This window comes from Nicotiana tabacum, chromosome 20, assembly GCF_000715075.1.
Source record: "Nicotiana tabacum cultivar K326 chromosome 20, ASM71507v2, whole genome shotgun sequence".
Lineage (NCBI taxonomy): Eukaryota > Viridiplantae > Streptophyta > Magnoliopsida > Solanales > Solanaceae > Nicotiana > Nicotiana tabacum.
The window spans coordinates 144,515,770-144,543,618 of NC_134099.1; the positions used below are offsets into that span (position 1 = coordinate 144,515,770).

Sequence of the window (27,849 nt, forward strand, 5' to 3'; positions counted from 1 at the left end):
TGCATAACTCGGCATTTGTTCAAGTGCCTCCACCAAAGGAACATTAATATATAAGCTCTTCATCATGTCAATGAACTTTTTAAACTGATTATCATTCCTTTGAGGATAAGGTGGAGGTGACCTTGGCAAAGGAGCCTCGGCTTTTGGCACAACCAGATCCGGCATGTCAATTATTTGTTCCCTAGATGGGTTCACATTATTTTGAGTTTTCACCTCGACTTCTTGAATATCAATCCTCACTTCATTGTTCACATTTTCATCAACCACATATTCAACTACCAAAGGAACTTCATCATCTTGCAACTCAACATCATCATCCATGACTTGCTTTTGCTTATAGGCAATCACATCACCACCTCTCTCACTTCTTGTTGTGACCGCCATAACATGATTGTTCCCACCCTTTGGGTTCACTATCGTATCACTTGGTAGAGCACCCTTCGGGCGAGTGTTCAATGATTGAGAGATTTGGCCTAATTGCACCTCCAAGTTTTGGATAGAGGTATTTTGAGAAGCTAACTGTGCATCAGAATCCGCATTCCTCTTCATCATCTGCTCGAACATCATTTCAATTTTACCCATATCATTACCCGAAGAACTAGGACCTTGAGATGGAAATGGTGGTGGATTGTTCGGTTGTTGGTACATTGGGGGCCTTTGAAAGCCTTGCCCCCGGTTTCCTTGGTTTCCATTGTTCCATCCTCCTTGATTATTATTGCCACCCCAATTATTTTTATTACCATTCCAATTCCCTTGGTTGCCTTGATTGTTGTTCTGATTGCCCCAGTTGTTGTTTTGGTTGTTGTTCCCCCAATTGCCATTGTTTTGTTGTTGATTGCCCCAATTGCCTTGAGGTCTCCACTGTTGTTGGTTGGAAGAGTTGCCCCGTTGGCCTTGATAATTGTTTACATATTGAACATCTTCACTTTGGTCATCATAACCATCATTTTGAAAACCATCACATGCATTATCAAATTGCTCAGAATTCCCTTGGTTTTGTTTCCTTCTCTTGTTGACAAGCATATTAACACCCTTCATGGCATTCACTTAGCGAGGATTCTGAACTTGTTGCAACTGCTCCTTAGCCAATTAGTTCATAGTAGTAGTAAGCTCAGCTATCGCTTGCCCGTGATCATGTAATTCCTTGTGCAAATGGATAATCGTAGGGTCACCTTGAGGCACATTTGCTCTACTCTGCCATGCTAAAGAAGTGTCCGCCATTTCATCAAGTACATCACATGCCTCATCATAAGAAAGCTTCATAAAATTTCCCCCGGCCAAATGGTTCACAATGCATTGATTTGTAGTATTTATGCCCCGGTAGAAGGTTTGTTGGATCATGGCCTCGGTCATATCATTATTTGGGCACTCCTTCACCATTGTCATATAACGCTCCCAAATCTCATGCAAAAGTTCTGTTGGCTCTTGCTTGAAGGCTAATATTTAATCTTTAAGTTCCGCCATATGCCCGGGTGAAAAGAATTTAGAAATGAATTTATCCGCCAACTCATCCCAAGTTGTGATGGAATGGTTGGGGAGTCTCTCGAGCCAATCTAATGCCTTCCCCCGAAGTGAGAATGGGAAAAGTCTCAACATAAGAGCATCCTCGGACACATTCGTCTGTTTGCTCCCTCAGCATGTATCCACGAACCCCTTGAGATGTTTGTAGGTATTTTGATCCGCAGCGCCCGTGAAGTACCCACGCTGCTCAAGTAAGGTCAACATCACATTGGTTATCTGAAAGTTGCCCGCCCGAATTCTAAGTGGGACAATAGCACTTGCATAACCCTGGTTTGGAAGTACTTTGGGAGCCACTCTTGGAGGTGGCGGAGGAGGGTCTGGAATATTGTCATTTGGATTAGCATTGGCATTGCGGCCTCTACGTTGTCCTTGAGGTACAAGAGGCACCTCATCTTGCTCAACATCATCTACCTCCTCCCCCGCAATCATGTTTCCAAGAGGGTCATTAGCTTTGTTCAAAGCCATATTGGTACCTGAGTAGTGACACAAACAAGTAAGTAACAAAGAAGGAAAGAAGAACAATACACAAAACTAACTAAATAGATAGCCAAAACCGTTAGCTCCCCGGCAACGACGCCAAAAAGTGATTGCTACCTACTCTGCACCACTAAAAAGTAGCGAGAGAGGGTCGCAATAGCTTTTACCTGATTTTGGGTTAGGATCGATTTCCATAGAGAGCTAGAAAGGGAGTTGAGTATATATTTAGGTTGGGATTGTGTATTGGTTCCAAATTGCACTTCTATTTCATTTTTGGGTTTTCTTTTATAATTCTACTATTATCGAACTACAAATTATAATTGCAACTAGATTAAGCTAAGAGTAAAATGCTACAAGTTGTTCAAATATTCTAAAAGGCACTAGGTTAGTGACTTTCACCTAGGTGGCCAATTGACGGGTAATTGCGTCTAAGACACGATTGACTTGATTGGGGAATATGTTATAATCGTTGATCGATATTACCCATTCTCACACCTCTCGGTAGAAAGAATGATTTTGCCCAATTGACTTTCTCAAGACCAATTGGATATGCATATTTGCTCAAGCAACTAAGGTTCAAGTCGGGTATTACTCTCTCGAGGTTTAACCCTTTAATTGGGACTACCAATTCTCTTGAGTCCATCCCAATTCCTTGTTGGATCAATTTCAGAGACTTAGGCTCTCTTTCTCAAGAAGAACCCAAGTCAACTAAGCACAAACTAGTGTTTGCAACCAATAATTCATAGATTAAACCATGAAATTGACCCAAATAACAAACACCCATAGTCAATCTAACCTTAAATCACAATACCCATCAATTACCCACACTAGGGTTGAGACACAACCCTAGCTAATGGGTCTAGCTACTAATACTTGAAGAGAAAAACAGAGAAATAGATGAAGATAAAGACATATTAATTAATTGCTAAGGTGAATACAAAGATTCAATGATAAAAACTAAGTAAAATGCCCAAAATGTCTAAGAAAAGTCTTCTCACGAGCGCAGCTAACGTCTGATAATATCTGATGCCCTAAAAATGGAAAAAGATTCTATTTATACTAAGCTGGAAAAACTGGACAAAATTGCCCCTGCGGGGTTAGTGCGGCTGCACTAGGCTCTTGAACATGCAATCTTGACTCTCTGAACCCAGGCTCCGCGGATCGCACAAAATGGACTGCGGCTGCAAAGGCTTCTAGCGCGGTCCGCACAAACTCGTCCACGGACTGCACAGGCTTGAACCTCTGAACTTGGCATCACTCTGAACCTTGTCTCTGCGGACCGCACAGAATGGGAGTGCGGCCGCAGAGGTCCACCGCGGACCGCACAAAGTGTAGTGCGGCCGCATTGCTTCGAAGCCTGAAATGTTGAGTCTCTGAACCTCTCTAGTGCGGACCGCACAAAGTCTAGTGCGGCCGCACTAGGCCTGTTTTTCCTGAGTTTGTCTTGTCTTTGGTACTTGTGCAAGTTTCACTCCTTTTGAGCTTATCTTTGATATCTTGTCACTTTGTTGATCAAACCTGCAATCAAGCACAACTTATGAGCCTTTTGGGACTATTTTTTATGAATTTATAATCAAAGCACAAGTAAGAAGGAGCATAAAATGCGTCAAAATCCCTAGTTATCATGCACTATTGGGGATTGTGACTTAGTCCATCCCGAATGACTATTTTACAGTGTATTTGACTGAAATCTATTTGCTATCATCTTGTTTTAGGCTGAATGCCATATTTGGGCCTCGTGCCAACTATTTGAACCCTTAGGGGATTTTTTTATTGATATTTCCTCACTGTTTTGACTTTATACTTGAACTCAGTCATGCTATATTCTACTGTTTTTCATAACTCAGCCATGTTTACTCTGCTTAACACTTAAATGATATTTTAAATGATATTTTGGGCTGAGCACTATGTTTTATTGTTGCCCGAGTGGTTGTGAGATTCTGACTGAGTAAGGCCGAGGGGCTATGTTATGAGGAAACACTGATTATGATTATGAGGCCGAGGGCCTGAGATATGTACGCCATGAGGTGGCTTGTTGATATAAGGCCGAGAGCCTAGTAATGATGCCACGAGATGGCTTGATATTGCACTTGGGCCGTAAGGGGACCCTCCAGGAGTCTGCACACCCCCAGTGAGAGCGGGTAACCATTGTGATGTGAGAGATAGCCCGAAGGGCTAGTATTTTTGACATTGTACCCGAGGGGCAATCCTTTATGTGCTTATTTATCTTATTTGTCTGTCATTTACCTGCTTAATTGTTAAAAGGCATTTCATGAAGCTTAAACTGAACTAAAAATGATTTTACATATTTTTGTTGATTCACTGTCTTTACTGGATTTTATTGCTTCATTATAGCATGTAATGTGCCTTACGTGTTTTCATATCTCTTAGTCGTTTATTTATGATTATTACTCACTGAGTTGGAGTACTCACTTTACTCCCTGCACCCTGTGTGCAGATTCAGGCATTGTTGATCTCACTAGCGAGTGTTGATCTTTCCAGCTCGGGCGGATCCGAAGATTCTCTAGGTAATTGTAGGTGTTCGCAGCCCAGAGCTTCTTCCCTTATCTTATTTCTCTTTGTTTTAGATTTGTATTGAACTCTGTAGACTTTCTTGTCTTATTCTGGATTTTTAGATGCTCATGACTAGTGACCCCCCGGTATTGGGCTGCGTTGGGTTGTATTCCGCAAATTGTTCTGTATTATTAATTGCTCACTTTTGGATTATTTATGTCGTTTTGGACCTAGTTGTTACTGTTTAATTGCTTAAAAACTGAAATGAAAAGTGTCGGTTGGACTTGTATTCACGAGAGGCGCCATCACGATAGGGTCCGGGTTTGGGGTCGTGACAACCACTGATATATTTGGTTTGCTCTGGGTGGTTAGTTTCTTGTGCTTTTGAACTCAGCTCAGACTCTATGTTGGTTAGTTTTAAAGGGTTTTTGTTATTTTCATGGATTTAAAATGATTGAGCAGGCTTCATTTCCAATTAAAGATCAGCTCCAATTTGTTGTTCTCCTCAAAATAAAATGTTCTTGCCTAAACTGCATCCTGAACTCAGTGGTATTTTGTTACTTGGACGTCTCACTTTACTTTGATGTACCCTACCTTTCTTTACTGACATGAATGCTTTATGTTATTGGATCAGGTAAAATGCAGGCTTACGTCAAATTTTGAGTACAATCTCTTAGTCACAAAGTTAGAGTCAGGGCATAATAAAGCAAAATAGTGCACAACATATGAAATTAATTGTAGGAGCAAGCAGCTAAAGGTCTCCAACTTACTAGTCGGACTTTAGTCTTTCCTATGTCAAACTAATCTGTTTGAATTGTCAACATCCTACGTGTATCAAGATATATTCAGCCCTTGGTGTGCATGCAGTTAATGGCTTTTAGAATGGTGAAGTTGATGAAATTTTTATTACGTTTTCTATATGAGCTGTATTCTTTTCCATGATTAAATTCCTTTTATACCATAACTTGTGCAGTTCAAGCTACTTAACTACTATTTTCTCTAAACTTGCAGTGACTGAGGACTTCACTGTCCTCCTTACTTGGTAAAATGTGCCAACCTTAAGATAAAGACTGGGATAATCTTCTTTTGTTTCTTTAACAAAACTAAGCTATATTGTATCCACCCTGAAATGTTTGGGCGAGAAATTTGATTTAGATTGATTAAATAAGCAGTATAATATTTTTGTATCTTTGCTTTTCTGGTTTTAGGGTTTGAGATATCACTTGTGCTCATCTCACGATTTGTTCAACTTTGAATTTTGGGTTGGTAAACTTCAGCAAGCTTCAAATTATATTTTAATTATGTATTTTGTGTGAGCTGTCAAATTTAGCATTGCATCTTTTGTAGTTAAATGAAGAATATCAAGCTATAAATGTAGCTGTGAGAAGTGACATGTGGAGATCTGAGGTTAGCTCTTTTTCTTTTAACTCGGAGGTGAATTGTATATGGTCTGTAATATCTGTCCTGAGCGTAAATTTGCTACACTACAAAGTAGTTTCTCTATATGACTATAGGAGATGGATGCTTATCTCTTATTTTAGGTATTTTGATTTCTGTAATCGTGTCTGCAATTGATCTTTTAGGAAACTTTACTGTTCTTGATGAAAAAGAAAAGCCATAGAGTTTAATGGTGAATTTCCTTAATAAGTTATGTCTTTTATTTGCATGATACCTGGTTACATTCTAACATTCTCTATAACTTTGTTAGGCAAAGGTTTGAGAAGTGAGTTCCCTATTATTTAATTTATTTCAGAAACTTGAAATTGCTTGACTGATCTTACTAGTCTTGCTTTTTCTAATGTGCGAATTAATTTTCTTTCTGGACTGCTCTACAGGTTGTTGTTAATGGCGTTGATCCTAAGAAACAAACATTCTTCTTTTGGTATGTAACTATCATACTCCTTCAATTTGTATTGTAGTTATTTGATATTATTTCAGAAGTATGTTATGATATTCTTCTGGTTTACATGTAATTTGTGCTCAGTTCAAATCCACTAAGACGGAGGAAACAACATGATTTAGTTCAAAATTCAAAGTATGTGCACCCACTTGTTTTAGATTCAGATTTCTCTACATCAACGAATGGGATCAATGACAAGATTAATAGTAATGATGACCCATTGTATTCCTTGGATTATTCAATTTGTTGTTAGTTCTGTATTCCTTTGTAAATGTTGTAGATCATGGTTTCTTAATGAATACATATAAATGAATATCACTTGTTATCAAAGTATCACCGACATCGTTTTGTGTAAATTCTTTTTTAGATTTTTATCTTGATTTTTACACTTCTTATTTCAAATTAATGGGTTTTATTTAAGAAAATCGGACGCCATAAATAAAGTCACATTTTAGGTATACGTTTTGTTTTTCTTATACTTTAGAAGAGCAAGACTTTCGACATGTCTGCTTGGAATCTTTTTAAAGAAGCTTGAGGGCACTTCAGTCATTTCCCAGTAGCTCTATACGTGTCCTTTTGTGCTCTCTGCAGATATACGTGTACATTTGCTTTTCTTCTCTTTCAATATATCCCTCAGCAAAGCAGACACAAGAAAAAGTACCAGAGAAACAATCCATCACAAAACCAATTCGAAATCAGGTAAAAATTTCTTTCTGAAGTTCAGATTTGAGTTTGATTCAAAGTAATTTTGCTGGATTATTGCTCTGTATCAGTTTTACTCCTTAGTTTCTAGCTTTTAATCCATCCCCTTTGGTTTTGGCATTTGTTGGCCTGTGAGTTATGTTTGTACCTGTGATTTGTGCTAAATTTTACTACTTTCTCTATCAAATATCTTGAACTAAATCTCTTACTCTTTAATATCAATTAACCCACAGAAGAATCGGAAATTTTCGAGCTAGGGTTTTGATGGATGAAATTGGAAAATTTTATTATTTTCTATCTGTTTCTTCTTCTTTTTTGTTTCAAATTCATGAAAACGGAGTGAATTAATTACAGATTTTCGAGTTAGGATTTCGATGGATGAAATTGGGAATTTTTTTGTTTTTTGGAGATAATTGAAATCAAGAAAACAAATTCAGTTTCTTTACTTGCTTGAATTTATGTTTTTATACCAAATACCAGTTGCCTAATTTATGTGGTCCATGTAAAGCATATAGGAGAGTAGTGAAGGCCAAGAGTGCACTAAATACCCTGCCTCATATTCATTTCCAGTTGCCTTTTCTAAGAGCTCTTTATGTTGTAAAAGGAGAAAGAAATCCATATGTTGTAATATCTATCTGCTAATGCTTTTTCTTTATAACTGTACTAATAGAACAAGTAGTAGTTTCGGTATAAAAATTAGGTGAAATTTTGAATAGCTCCCTACTAATTCTATTGATTTAGTTGTCGAATGATTTAAATACTTACTGTCATAATTGGATTCGATATTAGATAGGTAACTTACACTTTTAGTCTAAGAAAAACTTTTAAAAGAGGAACAAACCTGTAGCTAGAACACACAACCTTGAGAGCAAGAACACACAATTCTCAGAGGGCCTATGGAGATCGGAGAAACAAAGTATAAAGAAATTGTGTGTTTTTGCAGTGTTTTAATTTAACTTTTGTATCGTATACGTGTCTTTCATTATGCAACTGAATAGTCCACCACGTAGCATATCACTCTACCTCTTGAGCAACACTTAGTTTTGAGTATTTAAAACAAGTACACTTATACCAAATCCAGGCCACTCTGGCAGAAATAATGGATGCAATGTACTCTGACTATCCTTTTTTATGAAGCTATTTAATCTTAGAACACGTAAAGATTTAAGAGCATAATCTACTGAAGCTTGATGCAAAAACCTCAAAGAAAACTTTATTGTATCTTACACTTTATTATCTCACCTTGACCAATTAAGCTACTACTTCTCAGAGCAGTGAACCTGCAAAAGTTAGAATATTGAACTATCACTGCTATCATGAAAAGTGTGCAAATCTTCATACCAAAGCAAAAGAGGTATGCGGAATGCAAATGTCCAGATATTAACTCAAATGCCCACTAACTTAAAACTCTGTGTTTACTTTCACTTTCCTTACACTTGGTACTATAACAGTAAGCCTAACCATTCTCCCCCTACGCAACGTGGCTTTAACCCTGCAACTGAGTAGACACGTATCATTGGCCACTTTTTGCTATCTGTTCATCGCCTTCTTCTGCCTCTCTATCATCTCTATTTCATCTTCCCATGTTGTGATTTTGCTGATTTTGGTATTTCAAGCAATATATAATGAATTACCCAGTGGGCTATGTTGGTTGCTCTTGGTGCTTTGAATCCAGACCTGTTAGAGCTGACGAGACTATTTCAGTTTGCGAAACCGATTGGGGTTAGAGCTGACGAGACTGTTAGATCAAGGATGGTATCTTTCATTTATGTGTTATTGCTAGATTTTCCTTTGTTAATAGGTGATGCTACAAGTATCTATTAATATTATGAGCTTTCATAACGCACATGCTTCAGCTTTGATTAATTTACGAGATCCAAGTTATCATCCGTCGAATTTCTGACCTAGATCTTGGATCCATTAAGATATTCACATAAACTTTTCTTTTTGTTACTTTTATCTTTCTTTAACCAGTAATTGGTAACGCTAATACTAATATGTATCCTGCTAAATGAGTAATAATTTCAAATTTTATTAAACTGGATTTCAGCTATTTCAATTCTATTTATTTTTGCAATTAAAGAAAATCCACAAGCATAAGCATGGGATAGAAATAAAAATTCCTCCCTCGAAAAAGTGCTGAAAGGTATTTACTTCTTCCTACATCATTCTTCACTTGTATTATGCTGCTTCTTGGCCTTCACTTGGTTTCCGTCTAAAGTTTCTCCATTTGGTTACAATTCGTCTCTGTTTCTCTCAAAATCTGACTGTAAATATTTTTTGAGGAAAATATGCAATGTTCAATTTGTGTTTAGAGTTTGCGGATGATACCAACTCTTCTATAATATTAAAATATGCATGTTTGTGATATACTATTGTTTCTGGTGTGTGTTGATTGTTTGGAGAGGAAATAGGTTCTTCGAGGATGAACTTGGCAGTAGAATTGTGATCTATTTTCTCCGAGATTACTGATATTGGAATCTTTCTGCTTATCAAGTTTTTCATATTTCTTTGTATATTCCACACATGAGTGTGATTATTTTCTAAAGTAACGATGGAACGTAGAAGAATTTTGTTGCACTCAAGGCGTTTGATGATATGACTGAAACAAGTTATTTTTTTCCCTTTTCTGTTTCTATAGGTATTCTGCAATATACGCATCCATCATCCACTAAGTCAAAAGGTACATTATTTACTTCTACAAAATTAGTAAATTATATATTGTGTGTTATTTGTTATGTATCAGTGTTAAAGAAATTATTCTTTGAAACATATTCTATTTGCTTCAAGTATATCTCTATTGCAGTGTTGTTACTATTTGTTTAACTTTTTATCAACAACAAAAATTAGATGTAATTTATCACCACTTCAAAAATGTACTAAATTATAAATAATTTGACAAAAGTTTACAAGCTTTTAGATCAGAAATCTAGATACAAAAATACTACAGATTGAGTACCTAAATCTTAAAAGAAGAAACAAAGACGACTCTCTAGATACATGCTTTTAGGAGCTTCAAGTATCTTTTATCTCATGTTAACTTTTATTAACTAGAATAGGTTCTCTTGTGTATATTATTAACAAAAAAAGGTTCTCTTTGTGGTATACTTGGTTTTCTCATCATCTCTGTAGATAATGTTAGTGGTTGATGCTTTTGAATGAATTAGTCAACTGTAGAAAGTGAAAAATAAAATAAAGAGAGTGAATTTGAATCAGTGAAGAAGAGAGCAGTCGTGCTTGGAATAGGATGGGCTGGCTGGTACCAGCTTCTTAAAAGAGATATTACTTTCTTCTTTTAGTAGCATTAAATGTTGGGGAAAGCTTATAATAGGCTGTGATAGTATATGGGATGCTTTATCATTAGATTTGGCAACATAGTCTTGCAGAACTTTACTGACAAAACTTGCTGCAAAGATAGTTGTGAAGGTGTGGAGTAGGTTAACAAGTTTAAAAGTGCCAATCAATTTAGTGATTACTCAAATCAGTTCACTATCATGGTGCTGAAATTTCTTTTTATGTCACATTTTCTATATATTAGAAGAGCTTGATTTTCGACGTGTATGTTTAGTGTCTATTTCAAAAAGCTTGAGAGCACTTTAGTCATTTAGCATCATTTTTGTTGTATCATACATATACGTGGCTTTATTTGCCTACCCATAAGTCTACCTGTAATTGTTATATGACTCCAGGTGTGCATCTCTTTTCTTTAACATCTTAATCTTAATTCCCTTTTCTCTTTCTTTCTACTCAATATCCCAATTTGGAATTTTCTAGGCATGCACAGAGAAAAAGCAGTACAGCAACAACTCACCACAATCAAAGCGTAACACCGAGAAAGGGCAAAAACCAGGTGATGATCCCTTTTTGAGTTGAAATTTGATTTTGGTCTCAAGTCTTTATGCTCGATTATTGCCTTATTCCAGCTTTTCTTTAAGTTTCTTCTTCACTCTTCCATTAGTTTTTACTTAATTTCTACATTTTCTCATTTGCTCTTTGGTTTTGGGATTTATCATATATGTGAATTCTGCGGAGTTTCTTGGTGATGGGATTTTGATGATATGTTTTGGTTTTTGCAGTTTCCTTCTTTGTATTTTTGGGCTTTGTTCTATTTTCTTTATATGGTGATGAGATTTTGTGTGACGACCCAAAAGGGTCATCACCTGTTTCTAATTGAAATCTGTATCTCCGAGGCCCTGAAAACCTAATTTAGAGTCGCCTCAATTTGTGTGCGCAGTCCGGGCACGTAGTCGGAAAGCTTAAATGTGAAATCTTGTGAAAATTGCTAAGTTTTGACCTCGAAATGAATAAATTTGACTTCGGTCAACATTTTAGGTAAACGAACCCAGACCCATAATTTGACGGTCCCGGAGGGTCCGTAGGAAAATATGGGACTCGGGCGTATGCCCGGAATCGAATTTCGAGGTCCCCAGCCCGAGTTATGAATTTTTAAGTGAAATTGTTCTCTAAAATGTTTTAAAAAAATTAAAATGAAATCTGATTAGAAAGTAATGGTATCGGGCCCGTATTTTGGTTCCGGCACCCGGTACGAGTCTTATATATGTTTTGAATCACTCCTGTAAAGTTTGTTAAAAACGGACGTCGTTTGACGTGATCCGGACCCAAATTGGGAAAATTGATGTTTAAAAGGAAATCTGAGAAATTTCATTGATCTTGAGGCTCAATTCGATGTTCATGATGTTATATTGGTGATGTGATCACACGAATATGTTCGTAGGGTGTTTTTGAGGTAGTGTGCATGCTTGGTTTAGAGTTTCGAGGACTCGGGTGAGTTTCTAGTAGGTTCCGGGATGCCTTAGGCTTTAGAAGTTCAGATGTTGCAGGTTCAGGAATTTTGACAGGTCTCTGAACCCTCTTGCGCGGTCCGCGAGCAATCGCGTGCGGCCGCGGTCGCCTTGAGCGGTCCGCGGTGGGTGCTGTGCGGCCGCGGTCGGCTTGGTGCGGTCCGCACCGGGAAATGATCCGCAGGTCTTCAGGGAGCCTGCGCGACCGCGGTCCTTCTTGCGCGGTCCGCGGTGGGAACTTCAGAGGGGTATAAATATACGTGAATTTCAGTTATTTTACACTTTTTAAAACCCCAAAACATAAGAGGCGATTTTCCAAACAACATTTCTTCTCCGAAACGATTGGTAAGTGATTTCTAACTTATTTTCTTCACTTCTTAACATCTTTTAACAGATTTCAAATTCAAATCAAAGATTTTCATGGGGAAATTGGGTGATTTGGGTAGAACCTAGGTTTTTCTAATATTAGGGATTTGGACCTCAATTTGAGGACCGATTTCAAAACAAACCATATATTTGAATTTGTGGGGAAATGGGTAATCGAGTTTTGGTCCGAACCTCGGGTTTTGACCATGTAGGCCCGGGGGTGATTTTTGACTTTTGGGTAAAACTTTGAAAAACTCATTTTCATGCATTGGGGTTGATTCATTTAGCATTTATTAATGTGATTAAGTAACTTATGACTAGATTCGAGCGGATTGGTGGTGGAATCAAGAGGTAAAGCTATAATTGAGACTTGAGTGGTGTTCAAGGCATCAAGGTAAGTGTTTGGTTTAACCCTAGCTTGAGGGATTAGGAGTTGAGTCATATTTTCTACTTGCTTCATGTTGAGTACGACGTATAGGCATGGTGACGAGTATCTATACGTTAGTGTCAAGCATGACCGTGGGTCTTAACTTGAAAGTTATTGTGTTTTTGAATGACACCTTGTATACTTTAATTAATGATCCTCTATGATTAAGTATTTCCATTAATTGAAATGAGTACTAGCAATGTGAGATTGGTTATAGCTGATTCTCCCTTGCCGGGATGACTATTTCGATATCCTTGTTCCCTTGTCGGGAAGTTATTATATTACTTATGTTCCCTTGCCGGGATTTCTTGTGATTGTGTGATGAACTGAAATGGGAGCGGGTGGTATGCCTACCACAAGAGATGAACTGAAATGGGAGCGGGTGGTACGCCTACCACAAGATATTATGAAATGGGAGCGGGTGGTATGCCTACCACAAGATATTATGAAATGGGAGCGGGTGGTACGCCTACCACAAGATATTATGAAATGGGAGCGGGTGGTACGCCTACCACAAGATATTATAAAATTGGAGCGGGTGGTACGCCTACCACAAGATATTATGAAATGGGAGCGGGTGGTACGCCTACCACGAGATATTATGAAATGGGAGTGGGTGGTATGCCTACCACGAGATAGAATGAAATGGGAGCGGGTGGTATGCCTACCACGAGATATGAGAAATGGGATCGAGTTGCACGCCCGCAACAAGAGGAAACTGAAAGTGAAAGTTGCCTTTATTTTCTTCATTTGTGATAGAAGTTATAGTGCTAGCTTCTTATTATTCCATGTTATTTCTTTTAACTGCTATCCCCGAAGCATGTTCCCCTTTCCCAGCTTTAACTGCTTATTACTTGTTTACTTTTCCGCCATATATTATATAATTGTACAGGTTTATCTGGAGTCTGGTCCTAGCCTCGTCACTACCTCGCCGGGGTTAGGCCAGACACTTACCAGCACATGGGGTCGGTTGTGCTAATACTACGCTTTGTGCTCTTTTGCACAGATCCAGGTTTTGGACAGCAGCAGTCGCGCGGAAGCCAGCCTTCAGTCCAGTGAGACACTGAGGTAGCCTTGCAGGCATTTGCAGGCCCGGCGTCTCCTCTATCTTTTATTTCCGTCTGTTATCTCATATATTCGAGACAAACAGTTTATATTTTCTTTCAAACGGTTGTATTTAGCACTCTTAGAAGTTCGTGAGTAATGTGACACCAGTTCTTGGGTAGAGGCATATGTTGATTCTCGCATTATTGTTTAGTTTCTTTAAATTTAAGTCTTCTGCATATTTATTTAATTCCGTTGCTTTCATGCTATCGCCAATAATTGTTAAAATAAGTAATTATTAACGAAGTAAGCAGTTAAGGATTGGCTTGCCTAGCTCTCATTAGTGGGCACCATCACGACTCTTGAGAGTGGTAAATCCGGGTCGTGACAAGTTGGTATCAGAGCTCTAGATTACATAGGTCTCACAACTCACGGACAAGCTCAGTAGAGTCTGAGGGATCAGTACGGAGACGTCTGTATTTATCCCCAGAGGCTACCGAGTTAGGAAAACTTCACTTTTGTTCTTTCTTGTCGTGCGGATTTGTTCCTCAAATGCTAATTGAACTTCTACTCTGTTCTTTGTAGATGGCAAGAACACGCGCTTCCTCATCTACCGCTCAGCAGCTCGATCCCCCTACAGTAGCTCCCACTAGGGGCAGAGGGCGAGGCCGAGGCCATGCTAAAGGCTGAGGTAGGGGCAGAGCTCAGCCCCGAGCAGCGGCACTAGTGGCAGAGCCTCAGGTTGATTTTGAGGAGGAGGTTCCATCCCCAACAGTTCTGGTGGGCCCAACTCAGGTTCCAGAGGGGTTTATCGCTACCCCAGTTCTTGAGGATGCTCTGGTTCGATTGGTGGGCCTGATGGAGAGTGTCACCCGAGCAGGTTTGCTTCCTGTAGCACCAGCCACTTCTCAGGCTGGAGGAGGGGCTCAGACTCCTGCTATACGCACTCCGGAGCAGGTAGCCCCCTAGATTCAGGTTCCAGCGGTTCAGCCAGCGGTGGTAGTTCAGTCGGGTGTAGTGGCTCAGACCGGCGATGGAGTGGCTATGTGCCTATGTCCGCCGATGCTTTGTGGAGACTGGACAGATTCACCAAGCTCTTCACTACTACTTTCAGCGGAGCTCCTTCTGAGGATCCCCAGGATTTCCTATACAACTGACATGAGGTTCTCAGGAACATGGGCATTGTTGAGACTAATAGGGTCGATTTTGCTGCATTTCGCTTATCTGGATCCGCCAAGACTTGGTGGAGGGATTATTGCTTAGCGAGACCAGCCGGATCGCCATCTTTGACATGGGAGCAGTTTTCATTGTTGTTTCTGGAGAAGTTTCTCCCCGTGACGCAGAGAGAAGCCTATCGGAGGCAGTTTGAGCGCCTTCAGTAGGGTTCCATGACGGTCACTCAGTATGAGACCAGGTTCATCGATCTAGCTCGCTATGCTCTTGTCATACTTCCCACCGAGAGAGAGAGGGTGAGAAGGTTTATTGATGGTCTTATTCAGTCGATTCGTCTTCAGATGGCCAAGGAGGCTAGGAGTGAGATTACATTTCAGGAGGCGGCCAATGTGACCCGCAGAGTTGAGATGTTTCTATCATAGGGAGGTGGTCATGGGTAGGATAAGCGGCCCCGTCATTCAGGTAGATTCAGTGGTACCTCGTCTGAAGGTAGAGATTCATATGGTAGAGGCCATCCTCCTAGGCCCTTTCAGTCAGCTCTTCAGGTCTCCCATGGTACTTCAGGTGGTGGTTCTCAGACGCACTATTCTGATCAGCAGCCTTACAGTGCACCATCAGCACCTATTAGTGCACCGCCACTTCAGAGTTTCCAGGGTCGTCAGCCCCAGCAGCCATGGGCTTGTTTTACTTGTGGAGACACGAGGCACATTGCTAGGTATTGCCCTCGAGCTTCGAGCAGTTCTCTGCATCAGGGTTCTCGTGTTATGGTACAAGCACCAGATGTCCCACAACCTGCCCAGCCAGCTAGAGGCGGGGGCAGAGGTGTTAGAGGTGGAGGTAGAGGTCCTAGAGGTGGAGCTCAAGCCGCTAGAGGTGGAGGCCAACCAGCAACAGGCCGTCCCAGAAAGGTAGTTCAGGGTGGTGGGGCCCAACCCCGATGTTATGCACTTCCAGCCAGGCCCCAAACTGAGTCTTCAGATGCAGTCATTACAGGTACTATACTGGTTTGTGATAGAGATGATTCAGTGCTATTTGATCCAGGGTCTACGTATTCGTACGTGTCATCTTATTTTGCAGCGTACCTGGTCATGCCTAGTGATTCATTGAGTATTCTTGTTTATGTGTCTACACCGGTGGGTGATTCTATTGTGGTCGACCGAGTTCATCGTTCTTGTATTGTAGTGTTTGGAGGTCTTAAGACCCGTGTTGATTTGTTGCTTTTAGACATGGTTGACTTCGATGTTATATTGGGAATGGATTGGTTATCCCCGTACCATGCTATCTTGGATTACCATGCCAAGACCATGACCTTAGCCATACCGAGTTTGCCCCATTTAGAGTGGAGAGGGACTCCTAGTCATTCTACTCAAAGTGTTATTTCGTATGTGAAGGCTCGGCGTATGGTCGAGAAGGGGTGTTTGGCATATTTGGCTTATGTTCGTGACTCCAGTGCTGAGGTTCCCTATATTGATTCTATGCCCGTGGTTCGTGAGTTTCCTGAGGTTTTCCCTTCAGACCTGCCGGGGATGCTACTCGACCGGGACATTGATTTCTGCATTGATCTGGCTCTGGCCACTCGGCCCATTTCTATTCCTTCATATCGTATGGCCCCGCCGGAGTTGAAAGAGTTAAAGAAACAGCTGTAGGATTTGCTTGAAAAGGGTTTCATTAGACTCAACATTTCGCCTTGGGGTGCGCCAGTTTTGTTTGTAAAGAAAAAGGATGGTTCGATGAGAATGTGCATTGATTACTGGCAATAGAACAAGGTTACAATTAAGAATAAGTATCCAATGCCGAGTATTGATGATTTGTTCGATCAGCTTCAGGGTGCCAAGGTATTTTCAAAGATTAACTTGAGATCTAGCTACCACCAGTTGAGAATTAGGGCATCTGATGTCCCTAAAACAGCTTTCCGCACTCGGTATGAGCATTATGAGTTCTTGGTTATGTCATTCGGGTTGACCAATGCCCCAACAGCATTTATGGAGTTGATGAACCGAGTGTTCAGGCCTTATTTGGACTTGTTCGTGATAGTCTTTATTGATGATATCCTGATATATTCCCGCAGCCAGGAGGAACACGAGCAGCACCTCAAAGTGGTTCTTCAGACTTTGAAGGATAGCCAGTTATATGCTAAGTTCTCGAAGTGTGAGTTCTGGTTGAGTTTAGTGGCATTCCTGGGTCATGTTGTATCAGCAGGGGGCATTCAGGTTGATCCAAAGAAGATTGAGGCAGTCAAGAACTGGCCTAGACCAGCATCAGCTACAGAGATTCGGAGTTTCTTGGGATTGGCAGGCTACTATTGTCGGTTCGTGGAGGGGTTCTCATCTGTTGCAGCCCCGATGACCAGGTTGACCCAGAAGGGTGCCTAGTTAAGATGGTCAGACGAGTGTGAGGCAAGCTTTCAGAGGCTCAAGATAGCCTTGACTACAGTACCAGTATTAGTTTTGCCCACAGGTTCAGGGCCTTACACCATTTATTGTGATGCATCTCGCATTGGACTTGGTGTAGTGTTGATGCAGGATGGCAAGGTCATTATCTATGCTTCGAGGCAGTTGAAGGTTCATGAGAAGAAATATCCAGTACATGATTTGGAGTTAGCAACCATTGTTCACACATTGAAGATTTGGAGGCATTACCTGTATGGCGTGGCATGTGAGGTGTTCACGGATCATAAGAGTCTTCAGTATTTGTTCAAGCAAAAGGAGTTGAATTTGAGGCAGAGGAGGTGGTTGGAGTTGTTGAAAGATTATGATATCACTATCCTATATCACCCGGGAAAGGCCAACGTGGTGGCCGATGCTTTGAGTAGAAAGTCAGCCAGTATGGGCAGTCTTGCTTATATTCCAGTCAGTGAGAGGTCGCTTGCTTTGGATGTTCAGGCTTTGGCCAATCGATTTGTGAGGTTGGATATTTCTGAGCCTAGTCGAGTATTAGCTTGCACGGTCGCTCGTTCTTCGTTATTGGAGCGTATCCGTGATCAGCAGTTTGATGATCCCCATTTGTGTGTCCTTAGAGACACGGTGCAGTGTGGGGGTGCCAAGCAGGTTACCTTAGGTGATGAAGGAGTTCTGAGATTGCAGGGTCGAGTTTGTGTGCCTAATGTGGATGGGCTTCGAGAGTTGATTTTAGAGGAGGCCCATAGTTCCCGGTACTCTATCCATCCGGGTGCCGTGAAGATGTATCAGGATTTGCGGCAACATTATTGGTGGCGTAGAATGAAGAAGGATATCGTTGCCTATGTGGCTCGGTGTTTGAATTGTCAGCAGGTTAAGTATGAGCATTAGAGGCCTGGTGGTTTATTTCAGAGGATTGAGCTTCCCGAGTGGAAGTGGGAGAGAATCACTATGGACTTCGTTACTGGACTTCCGTTGACTCGGAAGAAGTTCGATGCAGTTTGGGTCATTGTTGATAGGCTGACCAAGTCAGCGCATTTCATTCCTGTGGCAGTCTCCTATTCGTCCGAGAGGTTAGCTGAGATCTATATCCGGGAGATTGTTCGTCTTCATGGTGTGTTGGTATCTATCATTTCGGACCGAGGTACGCAGTTTACCTCGCGTTTTTGGAGAGCAGTTCAGCGAGGGTTAGGCACCCAGGTTGAGTTGAGTACATCATTTCATCCTCAGACGGATGGACAGTCCGAGCGGACAATTCAGATATTGGAGGATATGCTCCGAACTTGTGTTATTGACTTTGGAGGTTTGTGGGATCAGTTCTTGCCTTTAGCAGAGTTTACCTACAACAACAACTACCAGTCGAGTATCCAGATGGCTCCTTATGAGGCTTTATATGGCAGGCAGTGTCGATCTTCGGTTGGATGGTTTGAGCCGGGAGAGGCTCGGTTGTTGGGTACAGATTTGGTTCAGGAGGTCTTGGACAAGGTCAGGATCATTCAGGATAGGCTTCTATAGCTCAATCCAAGCAAAAGAGCTATGCAGATCGTAAGGTTCGAGATGTGGCTTTTATGGTTGGTGAGCGGGTGTTGCTCCGAGTGTCGCCTATGAAGGGCGTGATGAGATTTGGGAAGAAAGACAAGCTTAGCCCTAGGTTCATTGGTCCATTTGAGATCCTTGATCGAATGGGAGAGGTGGCTTATAGACTTGCATTGCCGCCTAGCTTATCAGCCGTGCATCCAGTGTTTCATGTGTCCATGCTTCGGAAATATCACGGCGATCCATCCCATGTGTTAGATTTCAGCACTGTCCAGTTGGACAAGAATTTGTCATATGAGGAGGAGCCGGTGGCTATTCTAGACTGACAGGTTCGCCAGCTGAGGTCGAAGAGTTTTCCTTCGGTTTGTGTTCGATGGAGAGGTCAGCCCCCTAAGGCATCAACCTGGGATTCCGAGTTCGATATGCGGGACCGGTATCCTCATCTTTTCCCCGACTCAGGTACTTCCTTTTTCTGTTCGTTCGAGGACGAACGATTATTTTAGAGGTGGAGAATATGATACCCTTTGGGTCATCACCTGTTTTTAATTGAAATCTGTGTCTCCGAGGCCCTGAAAACCTCATTTAGAATCACCTCGATTTATGTGCGCAGTTCGGGCGCGTAACCGGAAAGCTTAAATGTGAAATCTTGTGAAAATTGCTAAGTTTTGACCTCGAAATGAATAAATTTGACTTCGATCAACATTTTAGGTAAACGGACCCACACCCGTGATTTGACGATCCCGGAGGGTCCGTAGGAAAATATGGGACTCGGGCGTATGCTCAGAATCGAATTCCGAGGTCCCCAGCCCGAGTTATGAATTTTTAAGTGAAATTGTTCTCTAAAAATGTTTAAAGAAAATTGAAATGAAATCTGATTAGAAAGCAATGGTATCGGGCCCGTATTTTGGTTCCGGCGCCCGGTACGAGTCTTATATATGTTTTGAATCACTCCTGTAAAGTTTGGTTAAAAACAGACGTTGTTTGACGTGATCTGGACCCAAATTGGGAAAATTGATGTTTAAAAGGAAATCTGAGAAATTTCATTGATCTTGAGAATCAATTCGATGTTCATGATGTTATATTGGTGATATGATCACACGAATATGTTCGTAGGGTGTTTTTGAGGTAGTGTGCATGCTTGGTTTAGAGTTTCGAGGGCTCGGGTGAGTTTCTAGTAGGTTCCGGGATGCCTTAGGCTTTAGAAGATCAGATGTTGCAGGTTCAGGAATTTTGACATGTCTTTAAACCCTCTTGCGCAGTCCGCGAGCAATCGCGTGCGATTGTGGAGGGGCCAACGCGGCCTCGGTCTCCTGGAGTGGTCCGCGGTGGGTGCTGTGCGGCCGCGGTCGGCTTGGTGCGGTCCGCACGGGGCAATGATCCGCAGGTCTTCACGGAGCCTGCGCGACCGCGGTCCTTCTTGCGCGGCAGAGGGGTATAAATACATGTGAATTTCAGTTATTTTACACTTCTTAAAACTCCAAAACATAAAAGGCGATTTTCCAAACAACTTTTCTTCTCTGAAACGATTGGTAAGTGATTTCTAACTTATTTTCTTCACTTCTTAACATCTTTTAACATGATTTCAATTTCAAATCAAAGATTTTCATGGGGAAATTGGGTGATTTAGGTAGAACATAGGTTTTTCTAAAATTAGGGATTTGGACCTTAATTTGAGGTCTGATTTCAAAACAAACCATATATTTGAATTTGTGGGGGAATGGATAATCGGGTTTTGGTCCGAACCTCGGGTTTCGACCACGTGGGCCCGGGGTGATTTTTGACTTTTGGGTAAAACTTTGAAAAACTCATTTTCATGCATTGGGGTTGATTCATTTAGCATTTATTAATGTGATTAAGTAACTTATGACTAGATTCGAGCGGATTGGTGGTGGAATCAAGAGGTAAAGCTATAATTGAGACTTGAGTGGTGTTCAAGGCATCGAGGTAAGTGTTTGGTTTAACCTTAGCTTGAGGGATTAGGAGTTGAGTCATATTTGCTACTTGCTTCTTGTTGAGTACGACGTATAGGCATGGTGACGAGTATCTATACGTTGGTGTCAAGCATGACCGTGGGTCTTAACTTGAAAGTTGTTGTGTTTTTGAATGACACCTTGTATACTTTAATTAATGATCCTCTATGATTAAGTATTTCCATTAATTGAACTGAGTACTAGCAAAGTGAGATTGGTTATAGCTGATTCTCCCTTGCCGGGATGACTATTTCGATATCCTTGTTCCCTTGCCGGGAAGTTATTATATTACTTATGTTCCCTTGCCGGGATTTCTTGTGATTGTGTGATGAACTGAAATGGGAGCGGGTGGTACGCCTACCCCAAAACATTATGAAATGGGAGCGGGTGGTACGCCTACCACAAGATATTATGAAATAGGAGCGGGTGGTACGCCTACCACAAGATATTATAAAATGGGAGTGGGTGGTACGCCTACCACAAGAATATTATGAAATGGGAGTGGGTGGTACGCCTACCACAAGATATTATGAAATGGGAGTGGGTGGTACGCCTACCACAAGATATTATGAAATGGGAGCGGGTGGTACGCCTACCACAAGATATAATGAAATGGGAGCGGGTGGTACACCTACCACGAGATAGAATGAAATGAGAGCGGGTGGTACACCTACCACGAGATATGAGAAATGGGATCGGGTTGCACGCCTGCAACAAGAGGAAACTGAAAGTGAAAGTTGCTTTTATTTTCTTCATTTGTGATAGAAGTTATAGTGTTAGCTTCCTTATTATTCCCTGTTATTTCTTTTAACTGCTATCCCCGAAGCATGTTCCTCTTCCCCAACTTTAACCGCTTATTACTTGTTTACTTTTCTGCCATATATTATATAAATGTACAGGTTTATCTGGAGTCTGGTCCTAGCCTCGTCACTACCTCGCCGGGGTTAGGCCAGACACTTACCAGCACATGGGGTCGGTTGTGTTGATACTATGCTCTGTGCTCTTTTGCACAGATCCAGGTTTTGGACAGCAGCAGTAGCGCGGGAGCCAGTCTTTAGTCCAGTGAGACACTGAGGTAGCCTTGCAGGCGTTCGCAGGCCTGACGTCTCCTCTATCTTTTATTTCCGTCTGTTACCTCATATATTAGAGAAAAACAGTTTATATTTTCTTTCAAACGGTTGTATTTAGCACTCTTAGAAGTTCATGAGTAATGTGACACCAGTTCTTGGGTAGAGACATATGTTGATTCTCGCATTATTGTTCAGTTTCTTTAAATTTAAGTCTTCCACATATTTATTTAATTCCGTTGCTTTCATGCTATCGCCGATAATTGTTAAAAGAAGTAATTGTTAACGAAGTAAGTAGTTAAGGATTGGCTTGCCTAACTCTCATTAGTAGGCGTCATCACGACTTCCGAGGGTAAAAAATCCGGGTCGTGATATTTTGATAGATATCTTTTGTTTTTCTTCTTATTTTGGAGTATTTTGATGGTTGTGTGAAATTGATGAAGGGTTGTTATGATTACTTTGCCCTAATTATTTTGGGATGGCTAATTCATATCGTACTTTCATATATTTTCGTGAAATTGTATGCCATATATTTGACCAATTGGATGAATGACATTGGAGCCTTAGAACTAACAATTAAATATGCTCAAAACTGTTTTCAGTCGATATATTTTGCAATACATGTTTTAATTATATATATATATATATATATGTGTGTGTGTGTGTGTGTGTGCTGGTGCACATAGGAAGCAGTGATGTTAGATGACAACAACAACCTCTTTCTTTATTCACTTTCAACTAATGCTTCTTCAGTTTTTTACATACTTCCCAGTTACCAATATATTTTTGCACTGAAAAGAGTACGTGTCTCTTCCATTTACTTCTAAAGGATGCTGATTCCACGTGCTTTTTAATTCTACAGAGACAACATATTACATTTTTCTAATATTGCAACTTAGTTATTTTCTCTGGTTCATCGCTTTCTTCTTATCTATCTTGAGTCCATTTCTATTATTTTTGCTCTAGGTTAACAAGTTTAAAAGTGCCAATCAATTTAGTGATTACTCAAATCAGTTCACTATCATGGTGCTGAAATTTCTTTTTATGTCACATTTTCTAGATATTAGAAGAGCTTGAATTTCGACGTGTATGTTTAGTGTCTATTTCAAAAGGCTTGAGAGCACTTTAGTCATTTAGCATCACTTTTGTTGTATCATACATGTACGTGGCTTTATTTGCCTACCCATAAGTCTACCTGTAATTGTTATATGACTCCAGGTGTGCATCTCTTTTCTTTAACATCTTAATCTTAATTCCCTTTTCTCTCTCTTTCTACTCAATATCCCAATCTGGAATTTTCTAGGCATGCACGGAGAAAAATCAGTACAACAACAATTCACCACAATCAAAGCGTAGCACCGAGAACGGGCAAAAACCAGGTGATGATCCCTTTTTGAGTTGAAATTTGATTTTGGTCTTAAGTCTTTATGCTCGATTATTACCCTATTCCAACTTTTCTTTAAGTGTCTTCTTCTGGCCATTAGCTTTTACTTGATTTCTACATTTTCTCATTTGCTCTTTGGTTTTGGGATTTATCATATATGTGAATTCTGCGGAGTTTCTTGGTGATGAGATTTTGCTGATATGTGTTGGTTTTTGCAATTTCCTTCTTTGTGTTTTTGGGCTCTGTTCTATTTCCTTTATATGGTGATGAGATTTTCATAGATATCTTTTGTTTTTCTTCTTATTTGGACTATTTTGATGGTTGTGTGAAATTGATGAAGGGTTGCTGTGATTTCTTTGCCCTAATTATTTTAGGATGGCTAATTCATATCGTACTTTCATATATTTTCATGAAATTGTATGCCATATGTTTGACCAATTGGCTGAATGACATTGGAGCCTTAGAACTAACAATTAAATATGCTCAAAACTGTTTTCAGTCGATATATTTTGCAATACATGTTTTAATTATATATATATATATATATGTGTGTGTGTGTTGCATATAGGAAGAAGTGATGTTAGATGACAACAACAACCTCTTTCTTTCTTCACCTTCAACTAATGCTTCTTCAGTTTTTTACATACTTCCCAGTTACCAATACACTTTTGCACTGAAAAGAGTATGTGTCTCTTCCATTTACTTCTAAAGGATGTTGATTCCACATGTTTTTTAATTCAACAAAGACAACACACTACATTTTCCTAATAGTGCAACTTAGTTGTTTTCTCTGATTCATCGCTTTCTTCTTGTCTATCTTGGGTCCATTTCTATTATTTTTGCTCTCTTTGCTTTTGCTGGAATTTTTTGGGTATTTGGTTTGCTTCTATCGGCAGACTTTTTTTTCTGGGTTTTGTGAGTTTGCTTCTACAATTTCCTTTTGGTGTATCTGCTATATCAGTTTTGGTGCATATTCCATATTTTTTAATATTCATGTGTTATCACATTATTTTATGATTGTAACACTTTCGCAGGTCTAGCCTAATACGCAGATCACTTTTTTTTTCTATTTCTGAATTATTTTATATGTGAAAATATTATTTTTGAATGTCTGATTATGGCTCCATAACTATCTGCTTTAAGGTTCCAAGGGATTTCAAAAATCATATTTCACGTGGTGGGACCAATTGTTTCAACGAGAAAGTACCAGGTGAATGGGAAAAATACTTTCAATTATGTTTTGTCAATATGTAAGTTCATACATGGCAGAGTATGATAAATTAATACCTCATGTTTTAATATCTTTTTCCCATGGGGCAAATTCTTAGAACCAGACTAAGGTTCTAAAGTGGATTGAAGCTCACATTAGAGTTGTCCACATTAGCTATCAAAACTTTATGAAATCAGAATTGTGTTATAGAAAGAATTTAGCTTTGAACTCTTTCTTTCTTTTGCAGGAATATTATGGCTAAAGATGGGCCAAGATGTACAAAGACAAGTAAGTTTGCCCATTTGTCATTACATGTTTGACTGTTGTTATATGTAAATTTTCATATTCAGACTCAGGGTTAGGATATAATACTTTATCTATGAACTCCTTGCATTTGGAGTTTATATATGAGGATAGAATATATTCTTGGATATTATAAAATTAGCAAAATCTAGCTATTGATATATTTGAATTTTCCTTTTCCTCTAACAGAGATGCATAATATCCAGTTCCCTTTCCTCTCCTTTAGGAGAGTAACTTGATAAAGTATAACAATCTTTGCTAGAACTATCAATGAAGATATGTCCAGAACTTGAGGCAAACTACTTAAATAAAGTTTATCTGCGGAACGCTCTCTTCCTATGCATTTCACTAGAGCATAAGCAACTAAAATTCAAGCTTTTTTGTTCTGCTTGTAATGATAGGGAGGCAAAATTAAGTGAATAATCTAATCGTATTGGTGAGTTAGTATATAATTAGCTCTAGGTTCCATTTACTCAAGTCTCAAGTTATGTGGACACATGCTTATAATGTGTAATAACCAAGTTAAACGAAGAATTTTACAATTGAAAGATCTCATAACGGTATAATAAAATAAATGAACAAGACTAGATGATATAGGAAATGTATTTTTTTTTGATGACCTAGATATTGGCGAACCCTTGTGACCAATTGAAATCTTCTATAATCGTGAAATTTAAATATATTGCTTAGTTGGCACAGGGCTTGAACTACACTCCCGGGTTGGTATACTAGACGTATTGCCAATGTGCATCTTCACTTGCTCAGTATTAGGTTCATACGACATAGAATGACTATAGGAGTTAGGAAGTGACCACAACAACTCAAATTTATGTGTAACTAATGAAATATGACAACATAATGATTTGAAAGAGAATTTTTGAGTGATGGTGTTAACATATGATTCCGTGGCTATTATGTATATATATTTTGCTTATTCATTTTAAATTCGATAGCAAATTAACCATTTCGCACCAACACACATCATCAGTTATAAATAATAATAAAATTCAATACAAAAATATAGAAAAGGTAGACTAACACGCAAAATGACCACCAAGTCAATTCTTTTAGTTACCAATGTCGTCAAATTTGAATGAAGTGAATTTTTTTGTCTGAATTTAAGCTTTTGCATTTAGGTATTTACTACATTGTTTAACTTACCATATTATTTTAGAGTTACTTTTTGTATTTCTTGTCAAAAAAAATTGAAGCTTTTGTTCATTATTTCAATTAGTGAATACTAAATGGAGCTATTTTCATATCTAAACATCCTCACCAAAAGTATGTTTAGTCTTTATATAATGGATATGGAAGTTTAATACGAGCAACTATATCTCTAAAGCAAGAACATGCCTTTTGGTTATAGTTGGTTGTTGTAAGATAATAAGAAGTATAACATCTATCTGCTTTGAGGAGGTGGTCCACACGTGAAGGTGGGATGATTTGATGAATTAATGGTCACTGAAATGAGTGTTGCTAGGATCTCTGTTGATGCAGCCCCAGTGCATGCTTTAGTAGGAAATGCATTTACTTAACTGGTGGGGCATGCTTTAGTAGGAAATGCATTTACTTAACTGGTTCAAGATGCTACAATTTGCGCGCAAGTTTACTTATTGCTTTTGAAGTGAGTTAGAGGTTGGCACTTATTATGCTTGCCATAATACCAGTAGTTGAATAAATGGGTATGATTAAATCAAATTCATGAAAGAGTTCAATCAAATGCACGAGTTTGTTTGAGTTGCTGGTAAAATTAAAACATATGGATAAACAAGTCTGTGAGTTGCTCTCGAACACCAGTTGAATAAATAGATTAGTCAAGATAGAAAGCTTGCTAATAGTATTGCAGATGGTTAAATCATTATTATTTCGATGTTAATGGTACTGGCTAATCTTATTTTTCACAGATTATTTTTGAGGAAGCAAGTTAAGTTTTGAATGATATTGTTGGGAGCATAAGAATTGTTATGTCATGTTGTGCGAAAGAGAAGGTCATGGAAATGTGTAGAAAACAGAGCCAAGAGCTAAGGACTAATGAATGCAAGAAAAAGTAAGATTTCTTAATTGCAAGTAAGGTCTGATCTGTCAATTTCTTCTGTTCTATCTTATGCAGACTTGCAAAATAACTTTTTTGGACGTTTTCGTGCATCTCTGATGCCGCTTGTTTTATTATTATTTTTTCCTAAAATTTTAGTTAAAGCTTGTTAAATGGGCTAATTTATAGTGTTTTGCAGCTTGACAAGTTTTCCCTCCTATGATGATCTATATTTATGTCCCAATCAAGCTCATTCGCACCAAGTATAGCCATGGTGGTTGTGCTCTAATATGTGCTATTTCGGACAAGAAATCGGAAAATTCAAGTGATGATTCTGGTATTACACAAGACATTCTGAAGGGAAATTTTGAGCTATAATATGCAATCTTCAGGTATCCATAAAGGCTAGATATTTAAATTTGTGGGTACCGTTGCTTGATCATTCGCTGTGGAAAGCTGAATAGATAATTTGATCCCGTTTATTTGATGTCTTCTTTTTTTTTGAAAAAATAATGACAAAGATCTTTACTACTAGATAATTTATTGGTGAAGTATGAATGGGATGCAAATCTATGAATTTTGGAGTATTTAGAATTTAAGAGATGTTCGAATGCGGTTCTTAGTTCAAGATATGAATATGATTTTACACTGTGAAATGTCAAGCATGCTTTTGCAATGAAAATTTACAATCAAAGTTGATTGCTACATCATTTGAAATATCTTATCTTTTATTTTTTCTAAATATTTATGGGCAGGAAGCATCAAGGCAGCTCAAGTACAAGAATTGAAAGAAAATTTGGATAGCCATATCATTTATTAGTGTTTTGTGGATCTTAAGGAAAATGAAGGTCTACACATGTCCGAAGCCACAATTGATGTTGTTAGATTAGATTATTCTGTTTTAGTTCAATTTGACGATTTATATGATGTAATGTTGTGATTTTGTCTTCATTTAATTTGATGAAATTTTTATTCTCTGCAAATTCAAAACCAAAAAAAAGTTGATAATAATAGTTTTGACGTTC

At 39.3% G+C, this 27,849-nt stretch overlaps 1 protein-coding gene across 1 annotated transcript; it reads left to right on the forward strand.

Moving 5' to 3' along the window:
* Nucleotides 1-15,044: 15,044 nt before the first annotated feature.
* On the forward strand, nucleotides 15,045-27,849 carry LOC107804935 (uncharacterized). The gene is made up of 9 exons (XM_075240399.1): nucleotides 15,045-15,116; nucleotides 15,367-19,317; nucleotides 21,842-21,903; nucleotides 23,199-23,274; nucleotides 24,423-24,489; nucleotides 24,737-24,777; nucleotides 26,697-26,839; nucleotides 27,024-27,216; nucleotides 27,580-27,849. The coding sequence occupies exons 1-2, from the start codon at nucleotides 15,045-15,047 to the stop codon at nucleotides 16,570-16,572; spliced, it is 1,278 nt and encodes a 425-aa protein (XP_075096500.1). The 3' UTR covers nucleotides 16,573-19,317; nucleotides 21,842-21,903; nucleotides 23,199-23,274; nucleotides 24,423-24,489; nucleotides 24,737-24,777; nucleotides 26,697-26,839; nucleotides 27,024-27,216; nucleotides 27,580-27,849.

Excerpts from the sequence above, each read along its gene's own strand:
- LOC107804935 (XM_075240399.1), top strand. The coding sequence starts at position 15,045 with ATGGGAGCAGTTTTCATTGTTGTTTCTGGAGAAGTTTCTCCCCGTGAC. Across the intron at positions 15,117-15,366 it reads AGAGAAGCCTATCGGAGGCA|GATAAGCGGCCCCGTCATTC; the intron begins GTTTGAGCGCCT and ends GGTCATGGGTAG.